The sequence below is a fragment of the Podarcis filfolensis genome (assembly GCF_964270895.1).
Source record: "Podarcis filfolensis genome assembly, chromosome: 13".
In the NCBI taxonomy this organism is placed as follows: domain Eukaryota; kingdom Metazoa; phylum Chordata; class Lepidosauria; order Squamata; family Lacertidae; genus Podarcis; species Podarcis filfolensis.
In genome coordinates this window covers 10,459,041-10,483,630 of record NC_139615.1, presented here as the reverse complement: position 1 = coordinate 10,483,630, position 24,590 = coordinate 10,459,041, and the positions used below count along the sequence as shown (strand labels likewise).

At 47.4% G+C, this 24,590-nt stretch overlaps 1 protein-coding gene across 3 annotated transcripts; it reads left to right on the top strand.

The window, feature by feature from the left end:
- The first annotated feature begins 565 nt into the window (after positions 1-565).
- LOC310747090 (uncharacterized protein) lies at positions 566-24,424 on the top strand. Of its 3 annotated transcripts, none has more exons than XM_083581423.1 (19): positions 566-655; positions 3,621-3,679; positions 5,392-5,484; positions 7,104-7,231; positions 8,592-8,735; positions 9,617-9,691; positions 10,383-10,553; positions 11,918-12,014; positions 13,056-13,279; positions 13,785-13,938; positions 15,911-16,119; positions 18,086-18,203; positions 19,275-19,480; positions 19,588-19,705; positions 20,587-20,756; positions 21,459-21,556; positions 21,678-21,784; positions 23,195-23,260; positions 24,276-24,424. In XM_083581423.1, the coding sequence occupies exons 2-19, from the start codon at positions 3,637-3,639 to the stop codon at positions 24,362-24,364; spliced, it is 2,310 nt and encodes a 769-aa protein (XP_083437549.1). In that variant the 5' UTR covers positions 566-655; positions 3,621-3,636; the 3' UTR covers positions 24,365-24,424. The 3 variants fall into 3 exon arrangements, with proteins under 3 accessions (XP_083437549.1, XP_083437548.1, XP_083437550.1); XM_083581422.1 differs by lacking the exon at positions 566-655 and adding an exon at positions 685-802; XM_083581424.1 differs by lacking the exons at positions 566-655; positions 3,621-3,679; positions 5,392-5,484; positions 7,104-7,231 and adding an exon at positions 7,705-7,796.
- Positions 24,425-24,590: the final 166 nt, after the last annotated feature.

The following is a 24,590-nucleotide window of genomic DNA, read 5'->3' as shown; positions in this document are numbered from 1 at the left end:
TGCCACTATGCAAGGCACAGACCTGCTGACACAGCTGATGTCTGCTTATACTACCCTAATATTTTTAAGCATCTTACTGATTTATTGCAGCAAATTATATGCTGTTTAACACCATAGTCAGTACAGTAAAGTTTAAAAGCTACAATAAAGATAAAATCAGTTAGAAGTACTGTAAACTTTTTTTGACGTTACTGTTTTATCTTCTGTAAGCCAATTTCTTTTCCTCTTAAGCGCTCCCATGCATTTAATAGACAGAAATTCAGCAGCAGAAGCTTTTCCTGGAGCTGCATCTCAATGCAGGGGGAAAGCTTTACCTGCTGAATTCCTGTCTGTGAAAGGCACAGGGCAGGAGGTGCCTGGGGAGAGGAAAAAGAAAAGGTCACAAGCCTACAAGCAGAAATTTTGTAAATTACTGAAGAATAAAAGAAGCAGAGAATGTGGGAACAGGAGAAGGCAATTACTACTTTTACCACTTAAAGCCAAAATAGACATCTAAGCTGTTCGCAAGGTATAAAACCCAATTACACAACATGTAAAAATGTAAATCCGTACAGATCTCCTCTTGATTCACAGCATCCTGTTAGTCCATTTAGCTCAAAAGGTATGAAATTAGGACAACCTCCCTAACAGCTCCTGATGGTGTGACTAGGAGCAGGTGAGATACACTGTTTGGAACCAGGAAGCAATATAAAGTACTCTCATCTGTTGCAAGTGAGAGGCAACTTGGGTGGGAGGCTGCTTGGGGAAGCTCTTAGGGGAGAGAATACAGTAATAGAATCATGTCTTCCCCATCTTTTGCAGGGTAAGTCAATTTTATTTTTCTTAGTGTGTCTTTGGGCCTGGGGGGCAGTGTTGTTTATTTTCTGTAAGAGAGGTCTTCATTGTTAAAAAAATCAGGTTGTCTTCTAGATTAGAAAGGTTATGTAAATAATTATCTGGTGTAACAGCATTTTGCCCCACCGGTACTTGATCTATCGGTAGGGAGAGGACAGTTAGGGAGTGTGGAGGGTCTTCTAAAACTCCCAAACTTTTTATGCTCATGTAGTCTTTTAACTGCCTAACTAGGGGAGAGTTCCTGTCCCCCTGGAGTTTGTGGGTGCTATAGTATAGTGGCTATCATGCCTGTTTTACATGTAGGTTTTGGGTGTGAGCCCAATAGAAGCCAGTTTCATTTTATGAGGAAAGGGTAGAGCATCAATTCCTGGCATCTCCAGGTAGGTTTAGGAGAGGCTCGGGAGAGCTGCTGCTAGAGTGGACGCTACAGAGCTGGATGGACCAAGGTTTTGACTCTGCATAATGCAGCTTTGGGACGCGGGTGGCGCTGTGGGTTAAACCACAGAGCCTAGGACTTGCCGATCAGAAGGTCGGCGGTTCAAATCCCCGCAACAGGGTGAGCTCCCGTTTCTCGGTCCCTGATCCTGCCAACCTAGCAGTTCAAAAGCACATCAAAGTGCAAGTAGATAAATAGGTACCGCTCTGGCGGGAAGGTAAACGGCGTTTCCGTGCGCTGCTCTGGTTCGCCAGAAGCAGCTTAGTCATGCTGGCCTCATGACCCAGAAGCTGTACGCCGGCTCCCTCTGCCAATAAAGCGAGATGAGTGCTGCAGCCCCAGAGTCGGCCACGACTCGACCTAATGGTCAGGGGTCCCTTTACCTTTACTTTAATGCAGCTTCATGTGTTTCCTATGGAATTTGAAAATCTGCTCACTTGACCCCAGAAGTTTTCTAGTGTCTCCTTGGAGACAGCCATATTGTTAAGTAAAGAATCACATCACTGAATCGAGGGGGGGGGGTTGTTGCGGGGAGAGACAGAACGGGTCTGTAATAAAAAGGTTGTACTGTGGATCAGAGCATTCTTGCGCTGCATTTCCTAGTCATAGAATCTTACAACTGTAGAGCTGGAAGGGACCAGGAGGGTCATCTAGTTCAACCCTCTGCAATGCAGAAATCTTTTGCCCAATGTGGAGTTTGAACCCACAATTCTCAGATAAGAGTCACATTCTGTACCCACTGAGATATTCTGTCTTTTCTTCCTCTCCCCTGTCTACTCCCTCCCTGCCCTAGACAAGGTCAGCATCCTGAGACCCCGAGCATGCACAGTGCCTGTTGGGTTGTTAATAGGTGTTTTCCCCTTAACTTAATATATATATATAGTATTTCTGCAAACCTTAAGGTAGGGTTGCCATATTTCAAAAACTGAAAATCTGGACACAATAGTTGAGCTTTTTTTAGCCAAAGTTGTTGAGTTTTGGGTTTTTTTTGGAAAATTGCAAAAAAAAAAAGACATTTCTGAGCTATTTTTAAGGAACACTGGCAAAAACAACACTACTGACATGGGTTGCCATATGTCCTGATTTGCCCAGACATTTTGCCGATTTCCTCCCGGACACTGCTTCCAACTACAGTATTCCATGTATGTATGGGAATTTCTGGAAGTATGGCAACCCCACGTCAGTGTAGACAACACTGAGCTAGCTGCACCAATGGTCTGACTCAGTATAAGAAATGCACGTAACAATCATTTTATTCAGCAAAGCTGAAATCATGAAATATACTCTCCTACTGACATGCATGCTTGTCATATGATTTCAGCTGACTCTGTTGGAGAGGACTTTTCAGTATGAGGCGGGTGTGTTCTCTAACACTTTAGCAGCTTTAAAAATAGATATTATACAGGAAATTCAGAGTGCATGTGAAGACTTGTATTTGCAATACAAAAGGGGCTTCTGCAAATCACATTTTAAGCTGTACACTTCATAAAGGCAATAAGAAAAGCCACTGAGGCTGCAAATCTGTATCCATTGGGGAATTACTCCTACTGAACTCAGTTTATTGTTGTATTTATATCCCGTATGTACATGGTTCTCTATTTCCCTCCCTGCCTTTTCTAACTCCTGCCATCACAGCTGACTCTCTCAGTGGGATTTTATTCTAAGGCTGTGTAAACACATTAACTTTAAAGCACATTACTTTCCTCAAAGAATGATGGGCACTGTAGTTAGCCTCTTAGTATTGCCATTCCCAACAAAACTACAGTGCCCAGAATTATTTGAGGGGAGAAATGGTTAGTCCACGTCTTGAGATCTCAAAATGTTGCTTAGTTTTTCTCTTATTTGAATACTCTGAGATTTGGACACCTGGCATTTTCAATACTGTGCTCAACTCTTCCTCTAGAGAAGGAACATTAAAAATAAACTGTTGGGTTGGGTTTTTTTCTTTTTTAAGGTTTCTTTCTTTGTTCAAGCTTGAATGCCTTTTTGAACCTTAAACCTGAAAGTTTCCCAGCCTGAGGTGTGATTTTTGCTTTGGACTACAACTCCCATCAACCACAAGCAGCAGTATGGCTGCGGCTGATGGAACTTGTAGTCCAAAAGATCTGCAAGACACCAGGTTGGGAGAAGTCTGTTTTATACCATTTTGTCCTCTTCTCTCCTGCTGTCCTGAGATCTTTGTATCTTTCCATAGGTTAGAGGGGGCTTCACATGCATACAGCTAGAGATCATATTGCTCAGTCCCTACTCAAATGGGGCTGTGGTGTGTGATGCTCTCATAACCTCTCTCCTGTGTCTTAAAGTAAAAGCCAAACTGATTCAATTTCTGTCTCTTGGTTTCCTTATTTAGGTTAGCCCTGCTTTGTATGTGTCTGTCCCAAGCAGTGGAGTCGATCCCCTTCCCCCCAGGTGAGCATCAGGTCTTTCTGCCAATGCGCTTGAGAGTAAAACTAAGAGGGAGGGTGTGGGTGGGTCGGCAAGTGTCCTTCATTCTCACCATCTCCTTTGTGTGGTGCAAATATTGGCTTCAATATTCAGTGTTTCTCAAACTTGGGTCCCCAGTTGTTGTTGGACTACAAATCCCATCACCCCTAGCTAGCAGAACCAGTGGTCAGGGATGATGGAATTTGTAGTCCAACAGCAGCTGGGGACCCAAGTTTGAGAAACACGGGCTGTATTTTGGGAAAAAGCTACTTTGGGCATCTCCCCAACATGTCTGCTCAGCGTTTCTTGAACAGCACAGCTCCCTAATGCAACAGTTAGCATTAGTGTAGCACCCTGTTTGTGGTTAACGCTTAGCTGGAATGAAATATTCAACGCAGCGATAGAGAAATTAAAATAATAATTTATTTGTCAGACAAATAAATGATAGGCACAGTGGTATATGGTTACCAAAGCTCTGCCCATCCTCCAGCCCTGATGGCCAGCACTTATATTTCCTCAACCCAGCCCCCTTGCTCCTCCTTTGGCTGCCTCTGTCCAATCAGCCTGGTTGAAATTCCTATTGGCTGTTTGCTAGAACCAATCATGAAAGATACACCCATTTCCTATTACCTTTTATGGGAGACAAAGAGCTATATTTCCTTCTATCCATAAATGGCAGACAAGTAGCCATATATCTTACATTTGCCTCCACAAGGCACCTTAATTACCAGATCACCTTTTGCCCTTGTTGCTCCTCCATTCCAAAATAGATGGCTAAAACAGATGGCTCATGGTCTTACATTTTGTCTTAAACAGAGATCTTGGGTTCACATTCTCACACACCATCAGTGAAATAAGAATCTAACATAAGAATCTAACATTTCTTACTTTCTAAATCCTTTGCATAATTACATTTAAGCCAACAAATCTCATACATTAACATAGATAGCTTTTTAGAAAAAAAGACCTTTGCAAAGTAAAACTCTTCAGTTTACACCCCCCTTTCCAGGCCAGCTGCTTTTCCCATTAGCTCTTGCCCTTTAACCTTAGGAAAATGTGGCTAGTCTCTAACGGGAGGCACATGGTATTATTTTCTGTTAAACAATAAATCCTACTATTTACTAACTCTTAATTAGTGTTTTTGCAGCTTGATTGTATTCTGTAATATGCAGGGTCAGTGTAACCTTTGCTCCCAGCCTATAATTCCCTTTTACAACTTTGAGAATTTTGGCTCCTGCTATAAATCAGGGGGGCCCTTGTCCAGGAGGATAAACATCTGCCAAAGTCCTTAGCCAGCTAGCTGGTTTTCTGCCTGGCATAAAACATTTGCAAATCTTTAAGCTCATTTTAAAATACAGGCCTTGATCAGATGCCTCATTGGTGGAATTCAGTACCCTTCGATACTGTTCTGTCAACCCGTATGCACTCGGATCTGCTGGTCTGTGACTGGATTCCTATGTGTACAGCCCTGAGGGTAGTGTCTAAAGCAGAGAAGAGAGACCTGCGGTGTTGTCAAAGTGGTCTGTGGAGGGGGGGGGGAGATCAGAATCCAGCCTACTGACCAGATCCAGAACTCCACTCCTAAAGCGGATGTGAGGGAGGAGTGTGTTTGCCTGCTTGTTAGGGCAGAAGGGCAGCTGGGATATATAGTGTCTGCGGGCCTTTCTTTGATAGAGAAACATTTTCTTTCCCGGAAGGTGCTGCGCGGACAGAATGTCGGGGCCGTTATTTCTGGATATGGATGGACAAGGCTGCCTTGGGCCAGAATCTGTGGCATTACAGCGTCTTCAGTAAGTACGGAGTGTTTCCCTTGAAAGGGAGAGATGCTAAGGCAGCCGCCTCTTGATAATGTGCCTTTGGGTCCTTGGGACTACAACTCCCATCAGCCTGAGCCAGCATGCCTGCTGGGAGTTGTAGTCCAAAAACATCTGGTGTGAATATCTGGGATGGCTGTGGTCAAAGGTTCACTCCTAATCCCAGGCACACAGAGGCTGGCTTTGATTTCTCTGCAATAAGAAAGGAGTTGTCTGCACATGCTCAGAGGCACTCTTTACTTTCCCCCCAAGCTAACTAGTGGCTGAAACTGAACCCTGGAAATCACAAGTAAGTGGTATCTTGGGGTACCAGAGTAACTTCTGCCATATGGAATCAGTCACTCCCCCAGTGGATTGCCAAGAGACTGAATCGGCTGGTTGGCAGCACAAGAGAAGGAAATTCTGCCAGTTCAAATTTTCTTGCTGAAAACAGCATCAACTGGGGCTGGGGAACCTCAGGCTCAGGGAATTGGATGTGGTCCTCTTGGCATCTCTGCCTGGCCCTTGGGGGTCTCCCCAGACCCCCTCCCCTCTGTTGTACCCTCCTTGAGTGTTTATTAAGGTACCCCTGCCCGTACGGGCCAGTCGTGTCCAACTCTAGGGTTGTGTGCCCATCTCACTTAAGAGGCCGGGGGCCAGCGCTGTCCGGAGACACTTCCGGGTCACGTGGCCAGCGTGACGAAGCTGCTCCGGTGAGCCAGCACCAGCGCAGCACACGGAAACACCGTTTACCTTCCCGCTATAAAGCGGTACCTATTTATCTACTTGCACTTAGGGGTGCTTTCGAACTGCTAGGTGGGCAGGAGCTGGGACCGAAGGACGGGAGCTCACCCCGCCGCGGGAACCGCCGACCATGCGATCAGCAAGCCCTAGGCGCTGAGGTTTTACCCACAGCGCCACCCGCGTTCCTCAGAGTGTTTATTGCCTGGCACTGAATTCTGACAATGCCTCTTGCCTTCCTGGATGCAGCATAGAGAAGTGGGGTGTGTGTGTGTGTGTGTGTGTGTGTGTGTGTGTGTGTGTGTGTGTAGAAATTCACCCACCATTCAGAGCTAAAATGTGCATTCTTTACTCCATCCACCCTTACCTCTGGCCCTGCCCACCACTCGCATGTGGCCCCTGGAAGGCTGCCCTGAAGCTGCCCTCAGACTCAGAAAGTTTACCCATCCCTGTAGGATGCCTGAAACAGGGTACAGTGGTACCTCGGGTTAAGTACTTAATTCGTTCCGGAGGTCCGTTCTTAACCTGAAACTGTTATTAACCTGAGGTACCACTTTAGCTAATCGGGCCTCCCGCTGCTGCTGCGCTGCCAGAGGACGATTTCTGTTCTCATCCTGAAGCAAAGTTCTTAACCTGAAGCACTATTTCTTGGTTAGCGGAGTCTGTAACCTGAAGCGTATGTAACCTGAAGCGTATGTAACCCGAGGTACCACTGTACTCTGTTCATGCATCGCCGCTGAGGTGGGTAACCAAGACCCAGCTGCTTCAAGGAAAGTTGAGCGTGATGCAGGGAGGTCTATCGGGAGGGTGTTTGTGTGGTGTGTGTCCTGGGTTTTTTTATCCGATAGAATTAACCTGCCTCCTCTTGTCCGTAGATGAGCAGAGACAGCGCATCCCCGTGACGGGGCATGTTGCCTCCCAGTGTGGCTTCACCAGTGGCACCGACTTGTATGGCAACCCTGAGATCAGAGTTTCCTTCCTGGCCTGTTCAGTCCGCAATTCGGTAAGCAGGTGATTCACTTTCTTGTTAATGGTGTCCTTGTAAACGTGTTTAAAAAGCAAAATGGCATGCTTAAATCTTGCGACAGCTGAGGCATAACGAATGGTGCGGGATACATCATGCACTTTATTTTTTATTTTTAAAATCTTGCTCCGCTGCTTCCCAGGCAGGTGGTCTCAAATTCAGTCTTGCCCTTCCTGGATGGCAGGCAGGAAAACTCTGTTACAGGATCGGCTATGCTGCTAAACCCTTTGGAAGGGGCAGGGGTCATGCAATCATGGCAAAATAGGAGAGGGAGCAAAGGGAGCTGCCTTATTCCCAGTTAGACCGTTCCTCCATCTAACACAGTGTTGTTGACACTGACTGGCAGCAGAAAATGGGCAGGACTTGGGTTTCATCCTATTGCCATCATCTCTCTTTGTGCAGCCTGATAAGCACTTGATTGGGTGCAGCTAAAGTTAACCCTGGTCCAGTGTTGCTGGTGCCAAATGCCAGCAGGCAGGAGAGAATCTGTGCACCTCTGAACCTGCCATGTGATTTGTCCCCCTTTCCCTTCTGTTAAGCCAAGGTGAGGCCCAGGGTCCAAATGCGGCCCTCTAATCCTCTTTATCTGCCCCTTGGGTCTCTCCCCAGACCACCACCACAGATCAGCCATTTTTAAGGAGCATTTTCGCCTGGCTGAAATGTGCTTAAACTTTGCAATGTTTCTTCCTTGATGGAGGAACAAGAGTGTGGGTCTTTGTGGCCTGCTGAAGAAAGGTGAAATTTACATTTGTAAGCAGGGCTTTCTTCAGGTGGAACTCACCGGAACTCAGTTTTGGCACGTCTCAGGTGGGTGCCATTGCCATTCTAAGAGAAAGAGGTGTTCATGCTGAGTTTTTGCACCTCATTCTCTAGAAAAAATAGCACTGTTTGTAACACAGAAACTTAATAACAATAAAAAAAACCACATGGCAGTGCCCACAATGGTGATAAAAAATTCAAGAGTTTTAGGCCACATTCAGACCATACAAGTTGAGCACTATAATACAACTTTAAATAGTCATGGTTTCACCCACAGAATTCTGGGAGTTGTAGTTCCCTTCACAGAGCTACCATTCCCAGAGTTTCCTGTGAAGAGGTTCTGACTGTTAAACCACTTTGGGAATTGTAGTACTTTGAGGGGATGAGGCGTCCCCTAAAAAGACTCAGCACCCTTAACAAACGACAGCTCCCAGAATTATTTGGGGGAAATCATGGCCATTTAAAATGGTATTAGCGTGCTTTGAATGTTGTGGTACGGATGCAGCCTAGGGCAGGCAAATGCTGCTGAGGGGACTAACTTGAAAAGTGGGGGAGAAAATGAGATTTCCTTTCTGTCCAGTTTGACCAGGAGTTCAGCCTCCAGCTCCAGGTGGAGGTAACCAGTCCAGCGAACTTGACGGCCACTTACGACGTCTTTATGAACTGCCCCCTTGGTGCCCCATGGAGCCCCCGCGAGATCGTCTGTGAGGAAAACTACATGGAGGTGAGTGGAAGTGGAAGGAAGATTGGTTTTGAGTGGCAAACTATTGAGCTGGCTCCCTTGCTTCTATCTGTTTTTATTGATAGTTTTAAGTATTGCAAGGACAAAGCTCTTGCATAAGGTAATTAGAAATGCAGTATATTGCATTTCAATAAAGCATCATTTAAAGCAGCAGCTTAAGCGGAATGCACAGGCTTGCAACATACCGCTGTGAGCTTCCTGCTGCCATTTTAAGAAAAAAGCATTTAAAAAAAGCGTTTCCCCCCAAGACCCTTTTGAAAGCCGGTAGCGAAGTAACAGTGTGCAAATCACTTGAGAGGAAATTCATGCTCCTTAGTCTGTACAGCCCTTGTACAACTTACAGAGAACAAAACTGGATAGCTCGGTTGGTTAGCGTGGCGCTAATAATGCTAAGGTTGAAGGTTCGATCCCCTGATGGGGCAACTGCATGTTTCTGCACTGTGGGGGGCTGGACAAGCTGATTCTCAGGCCCCCTTTCCAAATCTACAGTTCTATGAAAACTAGAATTGTTTGGCTCTTCTATCATTGGTTCTGGCTTCTCCTATTCTTGGCCTCCCTGCTTTCTGCCTTACTTGTTCCAAAAGGGCACCAACAACCACTGAAAATGGGGCCACCACCGAGAAGGCCCATCTCCTGCTTGCATAGCTGCTTGATCTTGCACTTGGGCTTATGAGCAGGGCAAAGCTATTCATAAAAGTGCAGGCAGGGGATGTGTCAGCGAAGGCAACCTTTCAGATCTAGAGAAGAATGGTGCTGCAAAATCTCTCCCAGATCTGACCATCTCTGTCATGGCTCTTGGGAACTGCAGCTTGAGAGTGCTGTACCGGATGCTCTTAGGGACTAACACAGGGCTGTGGTTGCAGGTCTCCGTCCGACGGGCAGTCCCAGGAATAGCTAGCGAGGCTTTGAATGAAGACTGGATTGCAGTGTGGCCTGTGGTAAGGATTTTGAGGGACAAAGGGGGCAGCGGAAGATATTCTTGATAAGAGGGAAGCAGAAGGAGAAGGCTGGATGGATCTCTTCGGGGAAGTAAACAATGAGCTAGTGTTGTCCAGAATCAGCCCTACCATTAGACCAAGTGAGGTAGCTGCTCTTTCGGGCAGCAGATGCCGAGAGGCGGAGAATGTTTGCAAAGTATTAGAGGACAGAGCTGTGTGTGTGTGTGTGCCAGGCTGTTAGCCGTGCGCCCTCTAAGCCAGCTCTGATGCCCTCTGGGGCAGTGAATTGCTCTGCCCTTCCCCCAGCCCAGCCGAGCAGTCAACCTGGTCAGCTTCTGTGGGGAGGGCACTATCTTGTTTTCTGACTTAGGCACCAAAATGTCCTGCATTGGCTCTCTCCCATTGGTTATGGGGGCGGGGGATCCTTGAGATGTTGGACTATAAGTCCCATCATCCCTCATCATTGGCCAAGCTAGCTGAACCTCATGGGAGTTGTGGCTGGCATCCGTCTGTCTCGAGAGACAATGGAGTGCGCCTCCGGGGGTGAAGGCCGACTGCTGTATTAGCAACACCAAAGTGACCTCTCTGGGGTTCCTGCCCCAGCCTAGAGGCCCTGTGTGTCATTGGGAAGGCAGGTGGGTTGACTCCCATCTCTGTTTAAACACTCCTCTCATGGCTTTGCCTTTTGTAGGCCCAAGGGGCTGTGAACCAGGTGTGGCAGGTGGCTTTCCACTATCAGAATGGCTCCCTGCAGAACATGATGGCCACCGAAGCACATGCCTTGGGCTACGGCGTCAACACCACGGCTACCCGCGTCCTTTTCCGCACTCCCTACGGCACCCAGCAGACCGAAGTCTCCCTGGTAAGAAGAAAGAGAGAGAAAACATCTGTGTTGGGAAGGATTAATGGCTACCAACCATATAATAATAATAATAATAGTAATAATTTATTATTTATACCCCGCCCATCTGGCTGAGCTTCCCCAGCCACTCTGGGCGGCTTCCAATCAAATGTTAAAAACAATACAGCATTAAATATTAAAAACTTCCCTAAACAGGGCTGTCTTCAGGTGTCTTTTAAAGAGAAGATAGCTGCTTATTTCCTTCACATCTGAAGGGAGGGCGTTCCACAGGGCGGGCACCACTACCAAGAAGGCCCTCTGCCTGGTTCCCTGTAACCTCACTTCTCGCAATGAGGGAACTGCCAGAAGGCCCTCAGTGCTGGATCTCAGTGTCCGGGCTAAACGATGGGGGTGGAGATGCTCCTTCAGGTATACAGAACCGAGGCCTGCCTAACCGTGGTGTGGTGCTCAATGTTTGGTGCCAGAAGGGGGATGGCTTTCTTTATTGAATAGAACCAGGCTAGCTCGGATGCCCTTGCCCTCTGGCGCACTGCGATGCACGTTCCTAGTTACATAATTCTCCACTTAACTTGCATTAGCAGTGCACTCGCAAAAGAGTGCAGCAAGTGCCCTAAAGCACTTTGCTTCCCCCCCCACAAAGCGAAACAAGAACATCCGTTTAAAGAAGATTGGAAAACGTTTATTGAATATATGGGAAATAACTGTATACAGCTGAAAACGCTGGCAGCATTAAGATAAATTCAGTTGTTTTTGATGGATGCAATAATGGAATACCGAATGGTATTCCATTTTTGTATCATTTTTGTAAAAACGATACAAAAAAACCCTATATTTTGTAAAATATGCAGGGACTTATGTTATGTAAAATGAAACATGGAAAGAGAAGGGAAGTCATTGACATCTTAAGGATGTAAAATGAGTATTTTAAATTCTAAAACAGAAAATTTAATAAAAATTATATATATAAAGCATTTTGGGGTTTTTAAGCAAGTCCATACAATTATCAGATCTGGGGTGTGGAACCTGTGGCCATCTAAGCGTTGCTGGACTACAGCTCCACTCATCCCTGGCTATTGGCCGTGCTTGCTGGGGCTGATGGGAGTTGTGGTTCAGTCGTGTCCAGAGGGCTGCAGATTCCCCAGCTATGCTGCCGGTTAAGAACTCAGCATCTGGAGGGCCAAGGGTTGTTTTAAACCATTTTTAATGTTGGATTTTAATGCTGTAACCCACCCTGGGACCAGGGAATGAGGAAGATAATAGTGACAAATGAAGTCCTTCCCTAATGGTGTTGCTGCCTGCCTGGCCTGCTAGGTTTCAGTGCTGGAGCTTTAACTTTACATCCTTATTGTCAATTTCCTTTGCAGGTAGAGGGCCTGGAAGTGGAGGTGGCAAGGGCCACAGTCTTTTACAAGCAGGCCTGGATGATCCTCATGGTAGACACCGCTCTTGCCTGTCCCATCAGTGAGTCTCTCTGCTTTTGCATTGCCTTCGACATTTAACACTGGGACTTAGTCAGGGGCCGGATCTGGCCCTCCAGGCCTTCCAACCTGGCTCTTGGGGGACTCTTTGCAGATCATGCCCTTCTCACCAGCTGCCTCATGTGTTTTTTCCGGGATGGGAAGTATCTTTGAGCAGTGATGCCTCTTGTTTGCCTGCTACTATGGAGATATATATGTACCTGTAAACCTCTTTTTGTGTGTGTATGCAAAAAACAGGTATACCTGCTGCTCCTCCTAGTCCTGTCTCTGGCTCCCCCCCCCATGTGGCCCCCAGAAGGCTATACATAAGGGAATGTGGCCCTTGCCCAGCTCTGTTTTAATGGATTAAAAATGACGGCACTCTTTTTCAATAGATTTGTCCCTATTCTTAACGTCTGGCATCGATTCCAGGGCACTTACCTCTCCTTTACATGCTGCTGAAGATTCTCATTTTGCTGTGACTATGTGCTCTGTCTGCAGTGGCATCAAAATCTGGGTGCAATGGATACGGGGACAGAGAAATCCATTTGGATGTTAGAGTTGAAGCCTGTTGGCCGAGCTGTGTGAGCAAATTCCCCACAGGATCACACAGCCTGGAGGACTGACCATGCTAACAATTTCTCCCAAGGCAAACTCGCTCTGCACAGCAGATGATCTGAAGAAAGCAGGTTCAGACAGTGTTTCCTGAACTCAGGTCTCCAGCTGTTTTTGGACTACAACTCCCATCATCCCTAGCTAGCAGGACCAGTGGTCAGGAATGATGGGAACTGTAGTCCAAAAACAGCCAGAGACCTGAGTTTGGGAAACCCTGCTTTAAAGCATCATGCAGGGCTCTTTGGAAGCCCTGTGGAGTGCTTTGAAGTCCCAATTTTGGGGGACTTTGAAGCGTCCAATCAACTGACCCCATTGTGACACCAGGTGATTGTGAGGTCCCTCCCACCTGTCAAATTTGGCTCACGTCTTTGACGAACGCTTCATGATGTGATGCTGTGCCAATAACAAGGGCAATCTCTGTCTCTTACAGATCTCCCTATTTTCACCACCACCACCTTAAGGTGGGGGACCCCCCGGATCTTGCCGTCCCTGGTGAGATTCCCGCATCTGTATAGAGATGAAGCTGTTGAGATGGGCTTGGATGGGCGTGTGATTGACGCAGCCACCATCCTGACAAATGGATACAGCTTCCTGGCAGACACCAAATTCTTCAGCATCACAGTGCCCATTGGGGCCCCAGGAGGTCTCATGGAGGTCTGTATCTGCTGTTTTGGAAAGGGCTATAGCTCAGTGTTAGAGCATCTGAAGGTCGCAGGTTCAATCCCTGGCATCTCCCCTTTTTGCAGAAGAAATAACTTTTTCAGAAATTGGAGAATTTGTTATTATTTTTGGCGCAGCTGTAGCTAATATTCCTCCAAAGAAGAAAATCTGGCTGCCCTCCAAGGAAGACTTCTTTTTGCTCTTACGCCATTCCTTAAACTTTCGCTCACCGTTAAAATGTTTATCCTAATGTCTGGCAGCAATCTGTCCCTGCAGCATTTTGCAAGTCTATCTGCAGATGGCGAATGGGGAGGTTAATCGACTCCGGGGGTGGGGGGATTAATGCTAGGGTTGCTTCTAAAGGGGCATCTTATACAGAGCTGGTACCAGGCACCATCTAGCCTAGTATTGTTCCCACTGACTGGCAGCAGCAGCATTTTCTCTAGCGTTTCAAGCAGGAATCATTTTTGACATTCCTCCTCCCACTTTTTGCTTCCAGAGCGATGTGATTGACAACCACTACGGCACCACCTACAGCATAAAGCTGCTGTTGGACCGCAGGTGGCAGGGAGACGAGAGTGACCGGACACGCCACCGCAGCTTCAAGGCCATCCGCACACCGTTTGCTCCTCATGAACCTGTGCTGACTGACAGTAAGCTCAGGCCTTGTTCTTCCTTCCTCTCGGAGCTTGAAATACGCCCCTGTCAAGGCAAGGGAAATCGCATTCGCATCTGAAATCCAATTTGCGTCCTAGCAAACTGAATGTTGCCTTAGCCATCCATCTCGCCCTTCTTTGCTTCCTGATCCTCTGCTTGTCCGCTTTTTAGTGTGTCTTTTTTATTTTATTTTTTAAAAAGCACCACATGAAATGAATGCACCCATCCATACACAATGCAGTTTTAGAAGTGCCCTACAGATGTCCTTTTTATTGTGCATTCATGATGATCCACACTCATGACAACGCCAGGGCAGTTATACAGTGGTACCTCGGGTTACATATGCTTCAGGTTACATACGCTTCAGGTTACATACGCTTCAGGTTACACACTCCGCTAACCCAGAAATAGTGCTTCAGGTTAAGAACTTTTCTTCAGGATGAGAACAGAAATCAGGCTCCGGCGGTGCGGCGGCAGCAGGAGGCCCCATTAGCTAAAGTGGTGCTTCAGGTTAAGAACAGTTTCAGGTTAAGAATGGACCTCCAGAACGAATTAAGTATTTAACCGGAGGTACCACTGTACTCGAGTCCATGTTGTTCGCACCTGCAAAAGCCTGAGGGCAGACATATTTTATAAGCCATGCTATGAAGCCCTGTGGGGTTGGAGTCAATGTTAGCCCTACTCAGAGTAGGCCCATTGAAATGAATGGCTGTGGCTCAAATAGGTCCATTAATTCCAGTAGGGCAACAAACACTAGCTTAGGTGGATACAACCCTATTGATGGGGTAGGAGAGCTGAAAATAATGCCAGTATATTTCACAAGTAGCACACCACCTGACATATATTTTGATCTAGGAGGCTTAGTTTGGTCAGAATCGAGTAGTATACATTTCCAGAGTTAACACTAAGTACTTCTGGTAAATGAGCCCCCATAGCTGCTAGAGGGCTGTGAAAATTTGTGTACCAGGCTTTTTAGACTCTTGTACAGTGGTACCCCTGGTTACAAACTTAATTCTTTCCGGAGGTCTGTTCTTAACCTGAGGTACCACTTTAGCTAATGGGGCCTCCCATTGCCACCATGCGATTTCTGTTCTCATCCTGAGGTAAAGTTCTTAACCTGAGGTACTACTTCTGGGTTAGCGGAGTCTGTAACCCAAGGTGTTTGTAACCTGAGGTACCACTGTACTATCTGAAACCAAAGGGGTGCATTGGTTGCCATATGCTTTTCTTTCTTTCTTTCTTTCTTTCTTTCTTTTACAGCTCTCCTCCCCTACAATGAGTACACAGGGGGGAACACTGAACATTGTGGTACAAAGAATGGGCCTTGGCAAGGTTTCTAGAATATTCCCAGCCAACATGGCGCCCACCCTGACTTCAGCTCCTATTGGCTCTGAGGACTGGCCATGCTGATGGGAGTAAAACACATCTGAAGGAACCATGTTGGCTACCGTTGGTCATAGGCCCTTGCAAACTTCCATTTTCTTAGGGGAAGTGGAGCTGTGGGGGACAATTTTGCCCAGTGTTGAAAACTGAGATATGAAAGCTAGGAGCTAAATGGCACCTTAAAGCTAGGTTATAGGCACAACAATGGAATGTCTAGGCACACTTTTTTTTTATAACAAGAATACAAAGCTGAAAATGAATGAACTGCAGCTAAAATATTGCGTTCATTTTTCACACGGTATAGTCCTTCCCCTGCCCACTCCCCGAATATTCTTAAGGAGGTCTCTTCTCCAGTTTTCAGAAAGTAGCTGGAAGTGAGGAGGCAGGAAAAGCTCCCCCTATCCTTCCACTCTGCAGTTTTAATCTGAAATCTTGGGCGCAGCACTGCGCCTAGAGCTCCGAAACTGCTTGCGCTAATGAGATTCCCTGTCACAAAATGCGCCGGACAATGGGAGCTTCGAACGCTGCTTTTGTCTCCGCCTCAGCTGATGCCATCTACTACCCAATGCGCCATCTCTTTTCCAGACACAGTCGCTGAGAGAGGTTACTTCGACATCAGCCTAGGCAACTTCCTCCCAGACTTGGAGCTGGTCACCATCGCGGTTGGCGGCAAGCCCTTAACGCCTGCAGAGCTCAAAGGACGTGGTTTCGGCCTGGGCGAAGCCCCCAACCCCAACAACACGAGGGTCTTCATCCTGCAGGTCCCTTTCACTGACCCCCTGGTGGAGCAGGAGGTAGGGGTCTAACTTGCGGTCAGCTTTGAAGGATTGTTTCTGTTGCACAGGCAGCCGGGGTGTGTGTGTGTGTGCAGAGTATAGTTTTCAGAGGCCATGACAAGAGACTAGTCCTCATTGCTGCAAAGTAGAGCTTGAGCAGGGAAATTACAGTCTTGTGAAAGAGAAAGACTAGAATGTGTGTGTTTGCTGAGCTTTTGAGGCAAGGTGTAGAAGTTCTTCCATTCAGGGAAGGTAGTCAAGGATCTGTTTGCATTTACTCTGGGCTCTTGTCCTTTAGCATTTTCCTTCTGAGCAATCTTGATGAAGGTAAACTCTGCCTTGGTACAGCAGCTTAGTTTCTACTACCCCCACTTGTCCTCTATCCAGGAAAGCAGAATTTAAGTACGGGATATTCCAGCCAGACAAAAGCACTTGGGGTATAAGGCCTGTGAAGGATGTGGCATGGATTGCTGAGGGCCACGTTCGGCCCCTGGGGACCTGAGGTTCCCACCCCTTTTCTAGAATAGCTTACATTTCTTCTCCATCACACAAACAAACAAGAGACCTTCCCAATTGTAATTTGGCTATCCATAACCATAGCAGGTAAAACACTATTTTTAAAAAGAAGTTAAACCAACTATATTATTTACAAGTTGGCTTGTGGGCCAAAGACCGGTTTAAACAAACATGTATTTGCCTGGTAGCAGAAGACATGGGGAAAGGCCTTAAGTCAGTAGCAGAGTAACTGTTTTTCATGCAGAAGGTCCCTGGTTCGAATCCTGGCATCTCCAGGTAGGGCCCTCCCTGAAACCCTTGAGAGCTACTGTGTAGACAGTATTGAGCTGGATGGAACCATGGTGTGACTCAGTATAAGGTGACTTCCTATGACTGAGCTGGCAAAACCTCTCCATGGCAAGGAGTTTCAGAACCTGAGAATAGCCACTGAGAGGGTCCTCTTGGTAAAGGTAAAGGGGCCCCTGACCATTAGGTCCAGTCGTGACCGACTCTGGGGTTGCGGCGCTCATCTCGCTTTATTGTCCAAGGGAGCTGGCGTACAGCTTCCGGGTCATGTGGCTAGCATGACTAAGCCGCTTCTGGCGAACCAGAGCAGTGCATGGAAACGCCATTTACCTTCCCGCCGGAGTGGTACCTATTTATCTACTTGCACTTCGACGTCCTTTCGAACTGCTAGGTGGGCAGGAGCAGGCAACGGGAGCTCACCCCGTTGCGGGGATTCGAACTGCCGACCTTCTGATCGGCAAGTCCTAGGCTCTGTGGTTTAACCCACAGCGCCACCCGCATCCCGTCCTCTCTTGAGTTCCTGCCAAATGAGCCTCAGATGTTGGTGGGGGAGGCAATATTATTATTTATTAAAAAGACGGCCTTCTCCCAAGCAGCTTAAACCCAGGCAGGCTCCTATGGGAGAACACGGTCTTTCGAATAACCTGTTCTCAAATTGTGTTTGTAGAGCTCACAACCCACGCTCTGAATCGTGCCTGGGAACTGGTCAGTAGTCGGTGAGGCTACTGTAGCAAGCAAGTCATACAGTCGTACCTCGGCTCCCGAACGCCTTGGGAGTCGAACATTCTGCCTCCCAAACAATTGAAAACCGGAAGTGATTGTTCCGGTCTTTTGGAAGCTGAATGTCCGACAGGGCTTCCAATTGGCTGCAAGAACTTCCTGCAGCCAATCGGAGGCTGCGCTTTGGAAGTCAAACGGAATCTGTTCGACTTCCGAGGTACGACTGTGCTCCCTATAATAACAGTCCCGGTCAATATTTTGGCTGCATTGTTCTGCGCCACCTGAAGTTTCAGAACGCCTTTCAAAGGTGGCCCCATGTAGAGTGCATCACAGTTTTTAAAAATAGTGCCATGCTGATAACAAGCTGGCTGGAGAGAATGATGGGAGATTCGAATCCGTAACCTTTGGGGTGGGGGGGCTTCCAGCTTTCATTGTGCCGTGAACGGGCCCTTCTCTTCTCCAGTACCTGTATGACAACATCAGAAGATACACCCTGCGGCTAGAATACACCTTCAACCTGAACCCAAAGGGCAAGCCTTTCACCTACCTTGGGGTAATTGAATGTGACGTCCCTGATGTTGGTGAGTCTGCTGGAGCAGAGGGAGGGGCTTTGAAGTATCTGTCTTTCAAAGCAGTTTAAAATATATACATGGGAAGGAATGCAGTGTTGCTCAGTCAATCCAGTACAGTGGTACCTCGGGTTAAGTACTTGATTCGTTCCAGAGGTCCGTACTTAACCTGAAACTGTTCTTTATCTGAAGCAGCACTTTAGCTAATGGGGCCTCCTGCTGCTGCCGCGCCGCCAGAGCACGATTTCTGTTCTCATCCTGAAGCAAAGTTCTTAACCTGAAGCACTATTTCTGGGTTAGCGGAGTCTGTAACCTGAAGCATATGTAACCCGAGGTACCACTGTACAATTGCCTATCAAGTGTAAATTACATCTGTACAGATATTCTTAGAAATAAGCAATAGTTTGGAAAGATTTGGCCTGCGTATGCACCATATGTCTGAAGCACATTTCAAGCATGTGGTTTCCTCCCAAAAAGTCTTTGGAACTGTAGCTCACCCTCTCCCAGAGCTACATTTCCCAGCACCCTTAATGAACTACAGTTCCCAGGATTCTATCAGGGAGCCTTCAAATGTATAGTGACAGCCTTGTTCCCTCATATGAAACCCTTTTGCTTTTAAGTTTGTGCTTATCATCTGTATGTTTTAAGTCCTTGAATTAAGAATGGGGGCCTCTGGCCTCCTCACCTTGCAGAACTGCTCTTAAGTTATTTCATGCAGGTGTGCCCAAAAATGCACAACATAATTGCAAGCATTATAATAGATTAGGGATACCCAACATGGTGCTCTCTAGATTTTGGACACTCTTTGGCCAGCATGAACTATGATCAGGAACCACAGGAGCTGGCGTTGACAGCGTCCTGAGGGTGTCCACGTTGCCTATCACTGAAAGAGACCACAAAGATTCCTAATGAAGCGTATTCAATTAAGTCTGGAATCTCTGTGGAGAAGATGGCCTCTCTCGCAAGTAAATCTCAGTTGTTGCAAAACTGTGTGCTTTGAGAGAGGCTGTGCCTTGTAACATCTTCTGTATACGCAGCAAGATATATTTGGTGATGCCCTCTTCCTCACCTACCATTCTTCAGTTCTTCCGACCTTTGAAGGCTTCTGTGAGACGGGGAAGATTGGACTGGTAATGACCCACGGAAACTTGGATCGCTACTGGGTCCCGTACGTGGGGAATTTGCAGCTGACAAATGAATTGGCCGCATCGCAGAACTACACTGTGCAGGATGACGGCAGCTACTACTACCTCTCAGTGCCCTTTTTGGCACCTGGCTTGGTGTATGAGGTAGGTCTGAGTTGGGGAACGCTCCTGCCACCACTTTTGGCCTTGAGTTGACGCGGGAGCTGACCCGATCGTATATGTGTGACGTGAGTTTGTTTGTGTTGCCGCAGGATATCTCCCTCCAAGGACTAACTGCCCGGCTCGACTTCACCTTGAGGGACAACAAGACGTCGGCGACACTGATAGCATTCCCCGTTGGCTGTATTTTCCCCACTGGAAAACTGCTTGGTAAGGAATTGGGCATGGCGGTTCTGTTTTGTGTGGAGTAAGACTTGTTTGGCAACCTATTTCAACCCAAGGCCCACATTCCCTGATGGGAGTGGGGTGGGCTTGTAGCAGGCAGGGCCAGGGGCAAAAGTGGAGAGATTTTGGAGATGGGCCTAGAGTATCTGCTCTGTATGCAGCAGGGGCAGGGAGCGGGATTCTGCCCCTCATAAGGTAAAGGGACCCCTGACCATTAGGTCCAGTCATGACCGACTCTGGGGTTGTGGCGCTCATCTCGCTCCATTGGCCGAGGGAGCCGGCATACAGCTTCCGGGTCATGTGGCCAACATGACTAAGCCGCTTCTGGCGAAACCAGAGCAGTGCACAGAAAAGCTGTTTACCTTCCCACTGGAGCAGTACCTATTTATCTACTTGCACTTTGACATGCTTTCTAACTGCTAGGTTGGCAGGAGTAGGGACCGAACTGATCAGCAAGTCCTAGGCTCTGTAGTTTAACCCACAGCGCCACCCGCTTCCCTCTGCCCCTCATAATGTTCCCCAAAAAAGCTCAACAACTTTGGCTGACCCCTCTCTAACAAAAATTCTACCCATGCTTGGTAAAATGGTGCCCTGTGTGAGGCCAGTCCTCATGCCACCTTCCCAAAGCCAGGTAAAGGAGGCGTCGGGCTTTGGGAAGAAGGCATAAGGCTCTGGTAGGGTCCTAGAGCCCTTATTCCTCCATCCCAAAGCTGGGCAAGTGTTAACTAGCCTTTGGGAAGGAGACAGGAGGACTCTAGGACCCTGTCTGAGGCGTGAGGGTCAGTGTTGACAATGCTAAGTCAGATGGACCCAATGGTCTGATTCAGTAAAAGGCAGCTTGCTGTGTTTTCTCTTTCTGCCTGCAGTGTGTCTCCCCAATGGAACCATAATGGCCACAGTCCTCAGCCTGGACACGAAGCCGGATTTGGACCCCAGGAAAACCCACCTACGGGACAAGAATTGTGGGCCAGTGGCTGCTGATGAGTCCAAGGCCCTCTTCTCTTTCCCAGTGGCTTCTTGTGGCACCACAAGGAGGGTAGGTAGCTCCCAGGACAAGGGAGCGCACAAACCACCAGCTCCCGACAGAATTCTACAGCTTTGGCCAAATGCTGAAGACACACTTCTTTACCTGGGCCGGAGACACCTGAGACGCGTGTTTTCAAGATCCCCACCCTATTCCTGTCACTGTAATCCATGTAAACTGCTTTTAATTGTAAATTTGTAACCTGCCCTGGGACCTATTGGTGGAGGGTGAGTAACAAATTTAGTAGTAGCAAAATAGTATTTAGTAATAATACTATTTAGCAGTAATAGTATTAACAGTATTATTAATAACCACTGCCACCAATGTTGGGGCAGCTCCTCTAGCACCTTCCTTGGAGCTGCTAAAGACCTGCTAAAGACCAATAATGGTGGCAGAAGCAAAGGAGCCACAGGCCAAGGAAAACACATACCATTGGCTCCCATTTGGCCTGGGAGGACTCTCGTTATTCTTCGTTTTATTGAGTGGTTTTAGTGTAAATCGCCTTGGCTGGCAGAAAAGTGGCTTATGAGTTCAACAACAATAATAAAATTACCTATAGTCAAGAGGCTAGGGTGTAAAGAGGTGCGTCTTCAGATGGAAACAACATAATGAAGGGGCCAGACACATCTCTGTAAGGGAGACACTTCTGCAACTCTGGGTTCCCCAACTCTGGAGGCCCCCCCCCCTGCACTGAATTTCTTCTCTGCCCCTCAGTTTGACGGCAACTACTTGGTATACGAGAACGAAGTGACCTTCAGGAGAGAGTTGATTCCGGAAGCAAGTCCAGTTATAACCAGGGACTCCCAGTACAGGTGAGGCGGATCTGTGGTTAAAATGTTCCAGAAGAGATGCTGTCCTTTTCTTCTTCTTCTGGTGGTGCTGGAATGGACCGCATGGTTTGTGTAAGAGTACAGGTCTGGCTTTTCTCTCCAGGCTGACCCTGCGCTGCCGTTACCCCCTCAACGAGGTGCTCCGGGTGTGGGCCCGCCAACTGCAGGGGGGGCAGGTGACACCTCAACCCTACGCTCTTGAAGCCAAAGGTAAGCTGGTCACTCACACTGTTGGCATATCCTTCCCTGATCAGGCATGCATACTGCCTATCCGGGAGAAGTGTTTCTCCCTTGCAATGCAAGAACCTCGGTGGCATCCCAGTGAATGCAAATTACGGGAGGGATGTGGCTGTACGTTTGCCACAATGGCTGTGTTTGGCCTCCACTGTCAGAGTAACTCAAAAACTCTGAAAACCTGTTGCTGGGAATTGCAGTTGGGGAGAATGTTCCTGTGCTTTTGGGGCTTCCTGTGGGCATCTTGGGTGGCCTCTGAGAACAGGATGCTTGTTATATGGTATGATGAACTCACAGTACAGTGGTACCTTGGGTTACATACGCTTCAGGTTACAGACTCCGCTAACCCAGAAATAGTGCTTCAGGTTAAGAACTTTGCTTCAGGATAAGAACAGAAATCGTGCTCCGGCGGTGCGGCAGCAGCAGGAGGCCCCATTAGCTAAAGTGGTGCTTCAGGTTAAGAACAGTTTTAGGTTAAGAACAGACCTCTGGAACGAATTAAGTACTTAACCCGAGGTACCACTGTATTATAATTCTGTGGTTATGATATAATAGACAGAAAGGTGAGGCAGAAGAGAAGCAACAACTCTGTGGAAAACAGAGTGGGAAGTCGACAAAAAGAAAAGTTGAAATTGTTTTGATTGTACATGTTAAAAATGTTAATAAAATGTAATTGAAAAAGAGAACAAGATGTTTGACCTGATGATGCCTTTAGCCAACTGCTAAGGGCTGAGGTACCTTCACACACCTCCAAATAACATTTGAGAGGGCCAGGCCTACCCAAAGTGGATAGACATTGCCATTCAAATGGTGTGCTGTATCTTGTGATTATGTGGGGTGGGGCTTACCTGCCCCCCATATTTTATTCGACTTGGCACCCCTGGACTTGAAAAGGGCTGTTTTCACTTCCCAGAGATATAGGAAAACCTTTCTGCCTCCCCACTTCTTGAAAGCATGGCTTCTGCTCAAATAATGGTCCCATTTCTAAGGAACCCAAAATGTTATGCTAGAACAGGGGTCAGCAAACTTTTTCAGCAGGCGGCCGGTCCACTGTCCCTCAGACCTTGTGGGGGGCCGGACTATATTTTTTTGGGGAAATGAATGAATACCTATGCCCCACAAATAATCCAGGGATGCATTTTAAATAAAAGCACACATTCTACTCATGTAAAATCATGCTGATTCCCAGACCGTCTGTGGGCCGGATTTAGAAGGCGATTGGGCCGGATCCGGCCCCTGGGCCTTAGTTTGCCTACCCATGTGCTAGAATGTAATGTGGACTTAACACACATCATCTGTGGTGGTGGGTATAGGAACAACTCCATTGTGTTCCTCTTGTGTAATGTTTGATTGCTTCCTAACAACTGGGGTGTGCCTGTCTTTCAGCATATCAGCGGAAGAGGTCTGCAGATCACCATGCTGTATCCCAGATAGCAGGCCGCTCTTCATCAGGTAAAGCCTCGACCATCACCTCAACCTGTGGAATGCCACTTTGGCAGAAATAAGTACCTGGTCTTCACTGGCCCAGATATCACAGCAGGGACTGTGTGTTGCGGGAGAGGGAGGTTGGTAACTTTGGGTAGATACCAAGGATCCAGACCATGTGGAGAGAAGAAGGCGGGATGGGGAGGGGGCTTGGCATCTTCAGGCAAATACCAAGCTTCCCAACTGGCAGCTAGAGCTCCATGCTGCGGGCGACACACGTTTGTCCCATGGGCTGCAGAAATTTTGAACCAGCCTTGTCTGCAGGTGCTTGACTTAAAATCAGGGCGTGCTGAAAATCTGCTTCTTCAAAAACAGAATAAAAACCACTCCAAAAAACCCGCCACTATTGTCACCCCCAAAAGTAAAGTCAATGCTAATAATACAACCTGGAATTGGTGACGTATAAACTTTGAAGAGCTCATGTTTCATGATAGTTCGTTGGGGAGGGAAAAGAGCTCAGTGGTATAGAGAAACACACTTTGCATGTGCAATGGTCCCAAGCAGGCTCGGTCTCTGGTCTCTGTCTCCATTTAAAGCTTTGAAGAGCAGGTGATGGTTGCAAAGATCCTCTGCCCTAAGATGAGCTGCTGCTAGTCGGACCTGACAACACTAGGCTAGATGAACAAATACAGTGGTACCTCGGGTTACATACTCTTCAGGTTACATACGCTTCAGGTTACAGACTCGCTAACCCAGAAATAGTGCTTCAGGTTAAGAACTTTGCTTCAGGATGAGAACAGAAATCGTGTTCCGGCGGCGTGGCAGCAGCAGGAGGCCCCATTACCTAAAGTGCTGCTTCAGGTTAAGAACAGTTTCAGGTTAAGTACGGACCTCCGGAACGAATTAAGTACCGTACTTAACCCGAGGTACCACTGTAGTCTGTCTTCAAGTATAATAAGACCACTTGCTATGTTCTTAGGGCAAAGCCTTTGCGACCCTGAGTCAGCTCCTTAGACTCTAACTCCTTGTTCCTTTGTTGCAGGAGCAGCTGCAAAAGCCATCTCCATAGCTCTCTTTGGGGTAGCTGCTGCAATTGGCATGATCCTCCCTGTTGGATTAATTGGTTGTTAAAAACAATATTCTGAAAATGTTACGTGTCCCAAAAGAAAACAAATAAAAGGCTTCAAATGACTTATGAGTTGGAGTTTTCCAGTATAGCCTATAGGTCTCATCTATGGGACAACATACCAAATCCCCGCATGTAGAAAATCAACATGTCAGGGAAAAGGCTCGGCTTAGAATCCTCCTTCCTGACCTGCTGGTAGCCAGCTGTTACGGGTATGGATGTTTGTGTGTT